This window comes from Schistocerca piceifrons, chromosome 2, assembly GCF_021461385.2.
Source record: "Schistocerca piceifrons isolate TAMUIC-IGC-003096 chromosome 2, iqSchPice1.1, whole genome shotgun sequence".
NCBI lineage: Eukaryota > Metazoa > Arthropoda > Insecta > Orthoptera > Acrididae > Schistocerca > Schistocerca piceifrons.
The window spans coordinates 786,319,273-786,334,814 of NC_060139.1; the positions used below are offsets into that span (position 1 = coordinate 786,319,273).

The following is a 15,542-nucleotide window of genomic DNA, read 5'->3' on the forward strand; positions in this document are numbered from 1 at the left end:
CATGTTTGAGCTGAGTGATTTCTGGAAATCTTTCATTTTATGATTAACATAAATCTGATGAGTAACGAAACAAATCTGCAATCAATACCTTGCTCCGTATCATTGTGAAATCAGATATAGCTAACATCCACCGACAACAAGTTTCCAGTTGGTGGTACGCTTGAGAGAAAGCCTAGATAATATCAACAACGAATTCCCCATCATGACTAGGGGACGCAGCAGGTTAGAACTGAAAGTATGTCTTCTGCTGGCAACAAGCAACCACAAACTTTTCGATTCAGTGCAAGTATGGTTAAGAATCAGTGATTACAAGGCCACATTCCATCAGTAATCGCTGGTGTGGACAGAAAACTTAGGCAAGATGGAAGATATTTCTATTTAAGGTATATAATACGAAAATGAAGTTGGTAGATACGCTGACGCCATGGAAGATAGTGAGGAATGGGAAGAAAGAATCATGGTTCAATAATGATGTTGGAAGCTTAATATGTAATTTTAGAGCTGAATGGTATATTCAAACGAGATTCAAGCTGCCGAACAAAAGATATAGCAATACACAACAATGAAAGACAGCTATGTGCGAATCATCCAAGAAATTCAAAAGCAAGAACTCACATTGAGGAAAGTTTTGGTACCATGTAAAATCAGTCATTGGAACGTAGTTATATGTCCAGGCACTCGTTCAGCGTAGTAGGTCCCTGAACTGCTCTCATTAATAAACGGTCACAATGCCCACACAGTACTAGGGACAGAAAGTTGTCTGAAACCAGATGTAAACAGTAATGAGATTCTAAACTCAGACTGGAATGTATACCACAGACACGGGCTGGACAGTGAGGGGGAGGCGTGTTTATAGCGATAAGAAGAGCAATAGTGTCGAAGGAAATTGACGGAGATCCGAAATGTGAAATAATTCGGGTGAAGGTCACGGTTAAAGCAGGCTCAGGAATGGCAATTGGATGTCTCTATAGGCCCCCTGGCTCATCAGCTGTTGTGGCTGAGCACCTGAAGGATAATTTGGAAAATATTTCGAGTAGATTACCCCACCATGTTATAGTTCTGGGTGGAGATTTTAATTTGCCGGATATAGACTGGGAGACTCAAACGTTCATAATGGGTGGCAGGGACAAAGAATCCAGTGAAATTTTTTTACGTGCTTTATCTGAAAACTACCTTGAGCAGTTAAACGGAGAACTGACTCGTGGTGATAACATATTAGACGTTCTGGTGACAAACAGACCCGAACTATTTGAAAGAGTTAACGCACAACAGGGAATCAGCGATCATAAAGCGGTTACTGCATCGATGATTTCAGCTGTAAAAAGAAATATTAAGACAGATAGGAAGATTTTTCTGTTTAACGAAAGTGACAAAAAGCAATTTCATTGTACCTGACGGCTCAACACAAAAGTTTTAACTCAAGTACAGATAGTGTTGAGGATCAGTGGACATAGTTCAAAACCATCGTACAATATGCGTTAGATGAGTATGTGCCAAGCAAGATTGTAAGAGATGGAAAAGAGCCCCCGTGGTACAACAACCGAGTTAGAAAACTGCTGCGGAAACAAAGGGAACTTCACAGCAAACATAAACATAACCAAAGCCTTACAGACAAACAAAAATTACGCGAAGCGAAATGTAGTGTGAGGAGGGCTATGCGAGAGGCGTTCAATGAATTCGAAAGGAAAGTTCTATCTACTGACTTGGCAGAAAATCCTAAGAAATTTTGGTCTTATGTCAAAGCGGTAGGTGGATCAAAACAAAATATCCAGACACACTGTGACCAAAATGGTACAGAAACAGAGGATGACAGACTAAAGGCCGAAATACTAAATGTCTTTTTCCAAAACTGTTTCACAGAGGAAGACTGCACTGTAGTTCCATCTCCAGATCGTCACACAGACGACAAAATGATAGATATCGAAATAGACAACAGAGGGATAGAGAAACAATTAAAATCGCTCAAAAGAGATAAAGCCGGTAGACCTGATGGGATACCAGTTCGATTTTACACAGAGTACGCGAAGGAACTTGCCCCCCTTCTTGTAGCGGTGTACCGTAGGATTGGAAATGGGCACAGGTCATCCCCGTTTTCAAGAAGGGACGTCGAACAGATGTGCAGAACTATAGACCTATATCTCTTCCGTTGATCAGTGTAGAATTTTGGAACACGTATTATGTTCGAGTATTCTGGAGACTAGAAATCTACTCTGTAGGAATAGGCATGGTTTTCAAAAAAGACGATCGTGTGAAACCCAGCTCGCTCTATTTGTCAAAGAGACTCAGAGGGCCATAGACACGGGTTCACAGGTAGATGCCGTGTTTCTTGACTTCCGCAAGGCGTCCGATACAGTTCCCCACAGTCGTTTAATGAACAAAGTAAGAGCATATGGACTATCAGACCAATTGTGTGATTGGATTGAAGAGTTCCTAGATAACAGAAGGCAGCATGTCATTCACAATGGAGAGAAGTCTTCCGAAGTAAGAGTGATTTCATGTGTGCCGCAGGGGAGTGTCGTAGGACCGTTGCTATTCACAATATACATAAATGACCTTGTGGATGACATCGAAAGTCCACTGAGGCTTTTTGCGGATGATGCTGTGGTATATCGAGAGGTTGTAACAATGGAAAATTGTACTGAAATGCAGGAGGATCTACAGCGAATTGACGCATGGTGCAGGGAATGGCAATTGAATCTCAATGTTGACAAGTGTAATGTGCTGCGAATACACAGAAAGGAAGATCCCTTATCATTTAGCTACAATATAGCAGGTCAGCAACTGGAAGCAGTTAATTCCATAAATTATCTGGGAGTACGCATTAGGAGTGATTTAAAATGGAATGATCATATAAAGTTGATCGTCGGTAAAGCAGATGCCAGACTGAGATTCATTGGAAGAATCCAAAGGAAATGCAATCCGAAAACAAAGGAAGTAGGTTACAAAACGGTTCAAATGGCTCTGAGCACTATGCGACTTAACTTCTGAGGTCATCAGTCGCCTAGAACTCAGAACTAATTAAACCTAACTAAGGACATCACACACATCCATGTCCGAGGCACGATTCGAACCTGCGAGCGTAGCGGTCGCTCGGCTCCAGACTGTAGCACCTAGAACCGCACGGCCACTCCGTCCGGCGAAGTAGGTTACAGTACGCTGGTTCGCTCACTGCTTGAATACTGCTCACCAGTGTGGGATCCGTACCAGACAGGGTTGATAGAAGAGATAGAAAAGATCCAACGGAGAGCAGCGCACTTCGTTACAGGATCATTTAGTAATCGCGAAAGCGTTACGGAGATGATAGATAAATTCTAGTGGAAGAATAAACTCTAGTGGAAGACTTTGCAGAAGAGACGCCCTACTAGCTCGGTACGGGCTTTTGTTGAAGTTTCGAGAATATACCTTCACCGAGGAGTCAAGCAGTATATTGCTCCCTCCTACGTATATCTCGCGAAGAGACCATCAGGATAAAATCAGACAGATTAGAGCCCACACAGAGGCATACCGACAATCCTTCTTTAGACGAACAATACGAGACTGGAATAGAAGGGAGAACCGATAGATGTACTCAAGGTACCCTTCGCCACACGCCGTCAGGTGGTTTGCGGAGTATGGATGTAGATGCAAATGTATAAGAAAACAGTAAAATGAAGCTTAAATGATTCCGTATTTCAAAGTTGCTTCATGAAAGAAGTCAGCAGACAAAGGGAACTCGTTAAACCACATGGGTCGCACGCTGGATTCAATATAAAATACTTCCATATGAAATTCGCAGAAACATCTCATACAACGTCTCTAAAACTACGAACTGACGCGACTGGAAGATGCAGCTGATAAAAATATGCGTCATAGAGCACACGGGAAGGCCTGTAGTCCTGTATAATGTCAGTAAGATGCCGTATTCGTGAAGGTACTCTGTGTTCATGTAAGATGATTTTAAGTAGACCAAAACAAAACCACTTTCTATAAATCAAGACCGTCTCACCAAACACTGATTGTGTGAAATCTATCTTGCTCTGTTACTTATACCGTTCTACTGTTTGAGCAGATATTTGCAAATTCCTTTGTACAACAAGTGGATTGGATTAAGTCTAGCGAGTACCACTCATTATGCGTATCTTGCGATTCCATGTCACAAGAATAAATGTTGAGTTACTTCTCGTTACAAAACGTTTGTCTCTTTTTTCTAAATGCATTTTTGTCCCTGTTCAATAGAGCGGTCCCAAATTAGCTCGTGTTGCATTCAGCTGAACGACATTTGCTTACAGGGCCAGCAGTACACGTGGAATAATCAGTATATTGGCAGAAACTGTGTAGAGGTTCTGCATAACGCCAGCAACCAGATTTTGGGACGATGGCTTTAGCTGTGTTTACAATCTCATTAGATATTCGAATTGTATAATCTGTTGAGTCGTATATTAAACAATCTGTTGTCCTAATTCTGAAATTATTTTTTCTTCAGAGTCAATATGAGCCCTGTCGAATATTCGCAAGTATTGGCTTTAGCACGTAAGCAGAGATTTAACTGCAACAAAAGACTAATTTACTGTAAGTCTCAATACAATTAATTTGCTACTTACCTCCATCACACTATCCAGCAGCATACTGAGACATCATCTTGCACTGGGATGAGAACCGCTTATGCCTGAGCATCACGCTTCTCTGGAAAGAAATAGAGGAAAATTAGTTCACTGAGGGAAAGGTATTAATAAAAACCATTCACTACAAATAAAAGTGCGAATGACTTTCAAACTTCGTTCTACAGTGAGCCTCTGGAAACTTCGAGCGAAGAGTACGTCTTAAAATCGTGATGTATTTCGGACTGATGATCCCACAGAGATTTCTTGCTGTTATTTTCAGAGTGAGTTGTGTCCGCTGCTACGACAACTCATATAAAAAATCATTGTAATATAAAGAGAAGAAACTACCTTTTTACTGAATGAAACGGGACGAGTAATATTGTTGTTCTGTATGAAACAGGGCATTTGTCGACGAGTAGGTCTATATGGACGAGGGAAGTATTATTGCGAGTGAATTGCCTGTAGCGGTTAAAATAAACTGATCACAGGAAAATGAAACGTGAATTTGTTGTTATTTAAACCTTAATAAAAAAGCGACCTTTTCACATAAGAAAACGTTCATATTTTATTATTTTTTCGAAGAATTGAAAAGTTTCATTCGACGAGACACAGACATCTAATTACCGTTCATGATCGTGTTGACGGGGACAATTCCAGGTCAAAATTGTGGTATTCCGAGAAAGAAACAGTTTTTCTCATACTGAACTCTGAAATTCTGATTAATATCTTCATGTTTCTACATATGGCCTCGACGCAATTTTTGAATACTAAAGGCATTTTTGTGTCCATCATAGGCTCTCAGAAGTTTTTGTACGGATGAAAAGTGTAACATAATTTAGTAAACAGCAATGATTAAATTCATTGAAGTTTCAGACAGCCTACGTTGGACGTAATGTTCTTGTAACATTTGAAATTTTCGATAATGCTTGGCGGAATACGATTTACTATGTGAAGTAACTGCAGCATGTACAGACCTTTATAAGGGCTTAGGAAATAATGAAGCGCTGAATGGTATGTTTTGAAGAATTTGGAAAAAGAAATGCAATTTTTATGCATGAAGTTTTAAAAACAATTTTTTTTTTTAAATTGACGTAACGCTGCACGAAGTTCACAAATCTTATACTTGTGCAGCTAATGTTATAAAATTTCAGCCATGGATAAGCGTGCTGCTTATGGACAAGTTCTCCGTATGCTTTCAGAAACTGAATTAAGGTGGGATCATCGTTTACATCACTGTTACCGCGGGACGAGCTTCTGAGACTTAAATTTGTTAAGCGCATAAGTGGGATCTTTTCCGGACTGGATATAACTTTCTCAGAGCTATTTACTTTCAAAAGAATACCGATGGTCAATTCAGTATCAGGAAGAGAATACGTGAAAAGATCAGAAAATCAATACCAATGGCAAATCTAATATATGGAGGAGGATTCCTAGAAACTAATTAGAATCCAGTCAAACATAAGCGATTTTCCAGTCAATTTCTGACGCCGAAAAGGTATTAAATACACTCAGAATATGTGTCTTCACATCCAAGTACTAATAAGTATCCGTTGGTAGGAGTAAAATTGTGAAGAAAACCCAAAAGTCTGCTGATAACGAATACTAGAAGCAGGGTGTAATGAAAATATACTAGCACTAAAATACAGCAGAGGTATCTTTTTCTTAAAATACAATGAAGGGAAGGAAAATCTTTTCATGAATTTTACATAATGTCAGAAATTGATTATACGTCTACAACGATTGATGGAGAAGTAACCCGCCAGGTTAGCCAAGAGCGCTAATGCGCTGCTTCCTGGACTCGGGTAGGCGCACCGGTCCTGGATGGAATCCGCCCAGGGATTAACGTGGAGGGCCGGTGTGCCAGCCGCCAGACAACATGGATACAGTTTTTAGGCGGTTTTTCACATCCCACTACGCAAATACCAGGCTGGTACCCACATGCCACTTCAGTTACACGACTCGCAGACATTTGAAAAAACGTTCGCACTATTTCATGGTTTACTTACACTAGATGCAGACAGCTGTGGTGCACTAATATCATCCCAGGGGGTACGGGGTGGCGACAGGAACGGCATCCGACCACCTAACATCGCCAAATCCATATTAACACGGCCCACCCCGCATTGCAATGGGACAAAGGCCCAAAGAAAATCATTATGAACAATTGCTGGAGATGTTTGGTTATGCCTACGACATCGAGAATTTAGCTGAAAAGGTAAATAAAAACATGTTTTAACGAAACCATTGTGAACAATATGTTTCCCACTTTCTTGTTTCATCCAGCTTGTAAGTCAATAGCTTTCGTGGGAAAAATTATGAAAATCACAGCATGAAGAGCGTAAGTCTACAGATATTAAATTTATGTTGTTTCGACTTCTGGGAGAAATGACTATCGAGAGAGCCTGTGAAACTGGATTTTGAAACTCTTATTAAAGATCCTTAAATTTTCGCTCAAATTAATTCTCTCCATAGGGTTGGACACACTGGTTAAGAAGCCCGAGGAGAAAACTTCCATTTTTCCAGGGGCATGATACAAAAGGACAAGGGTGGCCCTTGTCAAAATGTTGCGGTTTCCCAGCACTACCACACAACTGGAAACCCGAGAGCTTATGGATAGCATTGTACATCAGGAGCATGCTCTCATCCATGTTTGATAATGAGAGCACTTAGTGACTTGCAACAACTTTTAAACGTAATTTCTAAATTTTTCTAATCTTATTCTGGATTGTAATATTCATGTCGGGTCTCCAGCCGCAACATATCGTCATCTGGACACAATATTTCGGCGGAACAGTTCCGACGAGTTTATGCAATGGCTTTCTCACCTGAACATGGCGGCAAGGTGGACCGCCGAAATATTGTGTCCAGATGGAGATATGTTCCGGCTGGAGACCCAACATGAATATCACAAATTACTACGCTGGGAAAGTTTACGATGCCTTATTCTCGATTACATACTAACAGTCAAGTGCCTACCAATTTTTAAGTATACAGGGGTGCTCTATTACTTAAGGAGTAGTGGGTTTACTGATTATTTAGTATCTACATCTCATAGAAGTGGGAATGAAAGGTGAATGACTGAACACCTGCAGCAGTTTCAACCAAATATTTAGATCCTTACTTATGATTTGTAGAAAAATACTGTGACAGTAAGATTCCCCACTACCACTAGGTGCGAAGGTTGGACGAGAAGAGATGACATAAAAAGTTCGAAAACGGCTTATTGGTATTTATTTTCTTTTTATAGCTGACCTCTGTTCTACGTTGTGCTAACCAAGCCGTGAGAACGAGTACTGCAGCGGGGGCAATAATTTTGTCAACGTGTTTAGTGATCTGGTATCAAGGCAAACGTCTGAATAAATATCACACATAAATTGACGTGCCTCTCTCCAGTCGCATGAAGTAAAACAGCTGAGGTTAATATATATACTCTTATCATTTATTGCCAGGAAAGTAATACTACCTGTGGTCGGGGGGGGCTGGTGATAACAGTAATATGGACAAACGTGGAGGTAGGAAGAGGCGGCCGCTGGGGGGGGGGGGGGAGGGGGGAGGAGATGAACAGAGAGATGGGAAAGCAGCAGATGTTTGGGAAAAAGGGAGGAGGAAAGATAGAGAGGAGGACGAGGAGGAGAAGGAGAAGGTGGAGGAGGAGGAGAAGATGGACAGAGGGAGAGGAGAAGGAAGCGTATAGAGAGAGGAGGGATGGAGAAGAAATAGAGGTGAGCAGGAGGCGGATGGTGACTGAGGGGATACAAAAAGAGCGGGCAGGAGGAGAAGTTGGATTAAGCTGTGGTAAGGAGTCCTGACAAATATCTACCATCTGCTGAGCAAAATGTATGAGACAGGCGAAATACCCTCAGACTTCAAGAAGAATATAATAATTCCAATGCCAAAGAAAGCAGGTGTTGATATATGTAAAAATTACCGAACTATTAGTTTAATAAGTCACGGCTGCAAAATACCAACGTGAATTCTTTACAGACGAATGGAAAAACTGGTAGAAGATCAGTTTGGATTCCGTAGAAATGTTGGAACACGTGAGGCAATTCTGACCCTACGGCTGATCTTAGAAGCTAGATTATGAAAAGGCTAACCTACGTTTCTAGCATTTGTAGACGTAGAGAAAGCTTTTGACAATGTTGACTGGAATACTCTCTTTCAAATTCTGAAGGTGGCAGGGGTAAAATACAGAGAGCGAAAGGCTATTAACAATTTTTACAGAAACCTGATGGCAGTTATAAGAGTCGAGGGGCATGAAAGGGAAGCAGTGGTTAGGAAGGGAGTGAGACAGGGGTGTAGCCTCCCCCCGATGTTATTCAATCTGTATATTGAGCAAGCAGTAAAGGAAGCAAAAGAAAAATTCGGAGTAGGTATTGAAATCCATGGAGAAGAAATAAAACCTTTAACGTTCACCGATGACATTGTAATTCTGTCAGAGACAGCAAAGGACTTGGAAGAGCAGTTGAATGGAATTGACAGTATCTTGAGAGGAGTATATAAGATGAACATCAACAAAAGCAAAAGGAGGATAATGGAATGTAATAGAATTAAGTCGGGTGATGCTGAGGGAATTAGATTAGGAAATGAGACACTTAAAGTAGTAAAGGAGTTTCGCTATTTGTGGAGCAAAATAACTAATAATGGTCGAAGTAAAGAGGATATAAAATGTAGACTGGCAATGGCAAGGAAAGCGTTTCTGAAGAAGAGGAATTTGTTAACATCCAGTATAGATTTAAGTGTCAGGAAGTCGTTTCTGAAAGTATTTGTATGGGGTGTAGCCATGTATGGAAGAGAAACATGGACGATACACAGTTTGGACAAGAAGAGAATAGAAGCTTTTGAAATGTGGTGCTACGGAAGAATGCTGAAGATCAGATGGGTAGATCACATAACTAATGAGTAGGTACTGATTACAATTAGGGAGAAGAGGAGTTTGTGGCACAACTTGACCAGAAGAAGGGGTAGGTTGGTAGGGCATATTCTGAGGCATTAAGGGATCACCAGTTTGGAGGACAGCGTGGAGGGTAAAAATCGTAGAGGGAGCCCAAGAGATGAATACACTAGCAGATTCAGAAGGATGTAGGCTGCAGTACGTACTGGAAGATGAAGCAGCTACATCAAACCAGTCTCAGGACTGAAGACCACAACAACAAGGAGTTGATGAAAAGGGGGGGAGAGGAGAGGGAGATAATGAGACAGAGGGATAGTGGATAGAGAGAGGGAGGAAGGGGATGGAGTAGGAGATGGAGGAGGAAATGAACTTATATAATATTAGACGGAATATTAGCTGGGAAACTTCGGTTTTTTCAGTTGTAAAATCAAAATGAATTACCGGCTGCTGTGGCCTAGAGGTTCTAGGCGCTTCAGTCTGGAACAGCGCTGCCTCGGGCACTGATGTGCGTGATGTCCTTAGGTTAGTTGGATTTAAGTAGTTCTAAGTTCTATGGGACTGATGACCTCAGAAGTTCAGTCCCATAGTGCTCATAGCCATTTGAGCCGTTTCAAAATGAATTCTGCAGACAGAGTTCAGCAGAACCCAGCTCACTCCGTTCGTATATGAGACCCAGACTGTTGAAGACAACGACTTGCATGTTGGTGCCGTGTTACTGACTACAGGAAGGCGTGTTATGAAGTTCTGCACTATCGTTTGGTGAATAAAATCCAGCGCACCGAGTATCTGATCGGATTGTGATTAAGAACTTTCTTACACGTAGAACTCCTGAATACGTGTACTACCGACTCTTGAATTCGGCTCGGATATTTGGGACCCCCATCATGTCGGATCAGAGGAAGACATCGAAGCAGTTTCCTTACGTTTGTCAGCGGTAGGATAGATCAGGACGCAGGCATTACGGAGATGCATCCTGAACTCAAATGGGAATCAAAATGGTTCAAATGGCTCTCTGCACTATGGGACTTAACTTCTGAGGTCATCAGTTCCCCAGACCTTTTAACTACTTAAACCTAACTAACCTAAGGACATCACGCACATACATGCCCGAGGCAGGATTCGAACCTGCGACCGTAGCGGTCGCGCGGTTCCAGACTGTAGCGCCTAGAACCGCTCGGCCACCCCGAGCTCGGCCGGAGCAAATGGGAATCCCTGAGGTGAAGATGCCGCTCTCTTCGCGAGGCACTGTTGCAGGATTTTGCAGAACTGGCCTTCGAGGTCGACTACAGAACGATTGTGCTGCTGCTGACGTGCATTTCGCGTAAGGACCACGAAGATAAAAGAATTTCGAGCTCGCCCGGAGGAGTGTAGATTGTTGTTCCTCCACATCTCCATTCGCGAGTGGAACGGGAAAGGAAATCCAGCGTTACGCCGTAGCCTCCGCCATGCACCGTTCAGTGGATCCCGAAATATATACGTGAATGTAGCCGTAGACGTACCTCTGGAAAGCTGAGGTGGGTCGTTAGTACTGTTTAACGTCTAGTGGATGACGTTAGAAGCGGCGTCAGACTGTTGGGTGACGCTGCAGTGGGATATCAGAAGATAGTAACGCAAGAAGTCTGCAGTAAATTGCAGGAAGACGCGCAAATGATCGGTGATTGGAATTGGAAAATGCAGTTTATCCTGAACGTAATTCTATGTATTGCGAATAAATAAGTGCCCATATGCACTATCTATCGGTTATGCAATTGACAACTAATCAGTTGAAACAGTTACTACAGAAAAATATTCAGAAATAACCACCCAGAGAGGCCTAAAGTGAAGACACTGCATAAATGATGGAGAAGCGAGTTCCAAGGTGAGGTCTATTGGAGGAATGCTAAGGCATCGTAAACCATCCACGAAGGAGGTGCCTCACAAAACGCTAGTTCCAGCGATTCTCGTGCATTGTTCATCTGTCTGGGGTTTCTACCACGATGGTCTAATAAAGTAGATAGGGAAGATACAACAGAGAGCGATGCGTTTTCTCACGGGATCATTTAACTGACGCTATAGTATTATGGAAGTGCAGGCAGGCCGGTGGGACATTGTGAATCACGGAAAAGGGTCAGGCAGAAAACTGCTTGCACCAAAGCACGTCTCGCGGTATTACCACAACAACAAAATCTGATAAACTGGGGTTAATACGGAGCTTTAGAGACACTCATGCTTCCCACGCGCCATTCGCGAATGAAAAGGGAAAGGGGAAAAGATAATGGAACAAGAAGTAAACTTCGTCTCGCATTGTTATGTGGATTGGCGTGTAGTAGATGTGATAGTAAAGGACTCAATGCGTGCTTCCATTATAGGAAAAGCGAAACTGATGGTAGAGGATGTATTGGTTACTGTAGTAGACGGATCGCAGCCATCAGTGTCTTCTAACTCAGCTGATATTACTTCGGGAGGAGTAAAAGTATTAGTCGTCGCCGGATGAAGGGAATATCTCCCGTGCTTCTGAACACCAACGCATTTCCCAGCAAACGCTGCATTAGCATAAACCGCAGGAAATTGTATAAATTGAGTAAAATATTTAGAACCAGCAAGAGCTGCGTAAGGCTGAGACCTTTAGTGAGTGGTTTGGTGGCTTCCCAGTTCTTCCACTTTAGCCCGCTCCCTAGCCTTTCCCAGCAGCAGCAAGTGCCGTAACTCGGCCGTTCTTCTTGTGCGGCTATCCGTCTCCATTGCAAAACGGCCCTCGTCGCCCGTGCGGCACGGCGGGGGCTTTTTATTGAACTTGGCACGCGGACAAATTGCATTAAGTGTGCGCCCGGCATCTGGAGACATATACGCCGAGGGAAATAATTCACGACGCAAAAAAGCGGACAGGATGGACCGTAGTTGGATGGCCCATTTCAGTCGCGTGCGGGTGGCGGTGGTTTGGGGTGGCAAGGGGCGGTCCGACTTGCCCAGCGAGAGGCGAGTGGATGAATATATTCCAGGAGGTTTGTGGGGGGGGGGGGGGGGTGGAAGGAGGCTACGGATGGCTACATCGACTGGCTTGTGGTGGAGAGGACGGCCACGTCGGACGATTCGAGCCTGCAATTTCTTGTGCCTGCGGTGCGGCTTGAATTGTGATAATAACGGAACGGCGGTTTATAGAAAAGACCATCACTCGGTAAAAAATATCTTGGGCAGGATTGCTCTATTATTCAGTCATTCGTACGACAGCGTTCCGTACAGCGTCATTAACACGAGGTGTCTTGAGACCTAAGTACAGTGCCACGGATCAACAGGCCATGCAGGTGGAGGAAGACTAGGAGGACAGTTACCTTTCTAGTATGCATCAAGATTTTTACCTATACCGTATAACCTTCGATTAACACTACGATGACAGTGAATCGATCTTTCTTTTGTCAGAAAAGATTTCTGGAAATCACTAGAGATCTGAATTAGGAAGGACAGTAGGGGTTAGTCGCCCACTTTCGACTCTTTTACGTGAGGAACATGTAGAGCGTATTTAGCAGGATAGTGGAAATGCCATGTCAGGAACATTTACATGCATTCTTAGATTTATTTTCTGCTACTTATTAGTATGGATTATATATTTTAGTATCTCAACTGATAGTAATGTTTAACTTTAATCGTAAAAGAAAAGTAAACGACGTTCTTGGTTATTAACGGGATAGACCGGGTGACGTTCGATTTTGAAACCAATGCTCTAGATTTTTTCAATATAAGATGTTCAAATGTGTGTGAATTCCTACGGGACCAAACGGCTAAGGTCATCAATCCCTAGATTTACACATTACTTAAACTAACTTATGCTAAGAACAACACACACATACCCAAGCCAGAGGGAGGACTCGAACCTCCGGCGGGAGGGGCCGCGCAATTCGTGAAATGGCGCCTCAAACCGCGCGGCCACTCCGCGCGGCTTTTCAATATAATAGCAAACAAATTACAAAACTGACTTTAGACGTTTCATGTACACCCTTAAGATTGTATTATGCATTATTTTAAGTAAAAAATTTGCACCCCGAATACACTACAAGACTTAGACGAAAGGTTTTCGCGAATTCCGAGGCCGGTTGGTGGGAGCTCTGAATGCCACAATATTCAACTCAGAACAAAATTTGAAAAAACCTACTTCGAAACTGATGATCTTGTGTAACGCAGTACGTGGGGCTATTTAAGAAAGTGGTTTTTAACGAAATGGTGGCACTCTGAAACTGAAATCAATTTTTTCGACAAAAAAAAGTCTTTACAAAAGACGTTCACCGAATTCGAAGTTAAAATATGTCGTAAAAATCCCACTAACTACAGTAGTAAAAACATAGACTCACAAGTCACAAAAAGTATAATGTACCTGCATTTATATTTAATGAACTATATCTCCCACCAACTTGAAAACTGATGTTTTGAAATAAAACATCGTTTTAAGTTTCAACTGTGGTTTTAAATATTGAATCTGCACAAATCTTTAATGGGATATCGCACAGTCGGCCTTTTTTCGCCCATGTCGAAACTCGTTCTTACGGAATAATATCGCTTAACTGGCATTTCTTTGTCAGTTGAAGCGTTTTTTGCCTGATAGAAATAACTTTAAGAAACCTTTCTATCTGTGTAAATATGTTTACATATAATTTTCAAACTAACGCGAAAAAAAGCCTTTAGAATGCGCGTCATATACGAACCGTATTATGAGGAGAAGTCTTTTTGAGAATAGTATTTTAGTTGATACCAGTGCCGTCTGTGACACTATCAGAAAGTAACTGTGGCGGTAAGTATTGTAGTATCACCTGGGTTGCATTCGAGCGCACGGATGCACAAGACACTCCATGCAGAAAATGGCGGTTTTAACATATGTTAATATTTGTGGCACACTCTTTATTAATGAGTCTTAAAAACAGACTATAAGGAACATTCGAAACAAATTAAAAATTAGGCTAAAAGAAATTTCTATTGTAGATATAGCGCCTTAAGCAAGTTGTTAGGTCTAGCATAAATTCACGTTACAGGGGGAGAATATCGGAAAATGAAATCTCAAAGAAAATGTGGAACTACCTGGTTTTATGCTGTAAATGAAGTATCACCTATTGTTCTTACAACTGAAACCCAAAACTCGAAACTGTGTTATCATGAATATGTACATCGTATAGTGTACCAAAAGCCGTGACAGCTTATTGTCTATTATACAGGACGTTAGATTGATCGTTTTTCAAAATCAAACACTTGTCCGGAAATGACAAAGTTTGAGAACGACGTCTTCAATATATCTTCAATTATATTGGACAGCCTAATCAGTTATGCAACTCGTTAGCCTTTAGCATAAATCGGATTGAGGAATGTTTCTTTTGGCATTCTTGTGCATGCGATGTATTCTCCCATAGTCCCTTACTAACGAGGAACCAACGACGAAATTTCTCAAACACTTAGTAAAAACAAGACTTTGCTTTATAAATCCTTTGAATCCACACTTATAACAAGCTCGGTGAATCTCAAACATCCTAGCATGATGTGAAAACTCAGAGCAGAATGTCCTTTGAGAGAAGCGAAGATAAAATTAGAAAATATTCATTAAATGATTTGCATGAACTGATTCGTATCGGAAAATTAGTTTACGTACTACATTTCCATGTAAGACGGATGCCAAACAAAGGAGAGTGAAGCAAACATCTGAATGTTGAGGTAATTCACAGATTGTCTAGAAGAGATGAGACATTCGGCCAATGTAGATTTCTCAAGCTGAAGACGATTGTCCAGCTGATGTTGAATGAATGTATCTAACGTTTGTTATTTACACACACTCGTAAGGAGTGCTACAGATTTTTTCTGCAAGGCTACCACTTAGGGCGATGGGAGATTATGTCTCATTTTTTGAGGCTTCTCCATGACCAGGCTTTCTTTAAGGATGCGTTTTCCACTCAAAGGGGAAAGACTTTTTACTTGATAAACACTATACCACCTTTATGTGACTGATCTTCCAATGACTGCTATTATACATTCATAATCTGATGTTGCTAACACGTGTTTTCACGACTATTTCCGATGGGTACAGCAGTAGGGTTTGTATCACGGAGGTGTGCAAG

The 15,542-nt window shown here is 41.8% G+C and overlaps 1 protein-coding gene across 2 annotated transcripts in view; it reads right to left on the reverse strand.

The window, feature by feature from the left end:
• The window catches only part of LOC124777382 (suppressor of lurcher protein 1-like), a 726,507-nt gene that overhangs the window by 561,327 nt on the left and 149,638 nt on the right, over nt 1-15,542 (reverse strand). For both annotated transcript variants that reach the window (XM_047252770.1, XM_047252771.1), the window contains exon 2: nt 4,581-4,662. In XM_047252770.1, the coding sequence (XP_047108726.1) occupies nt 4,581-4,604 (24 nt within the window). In that variant the 5' untranslated portion in view covers nt 4,605-4,662. The remainder of the gene's footprint in view (nt 1-4,580; nt 4,663-15,542) is intronic.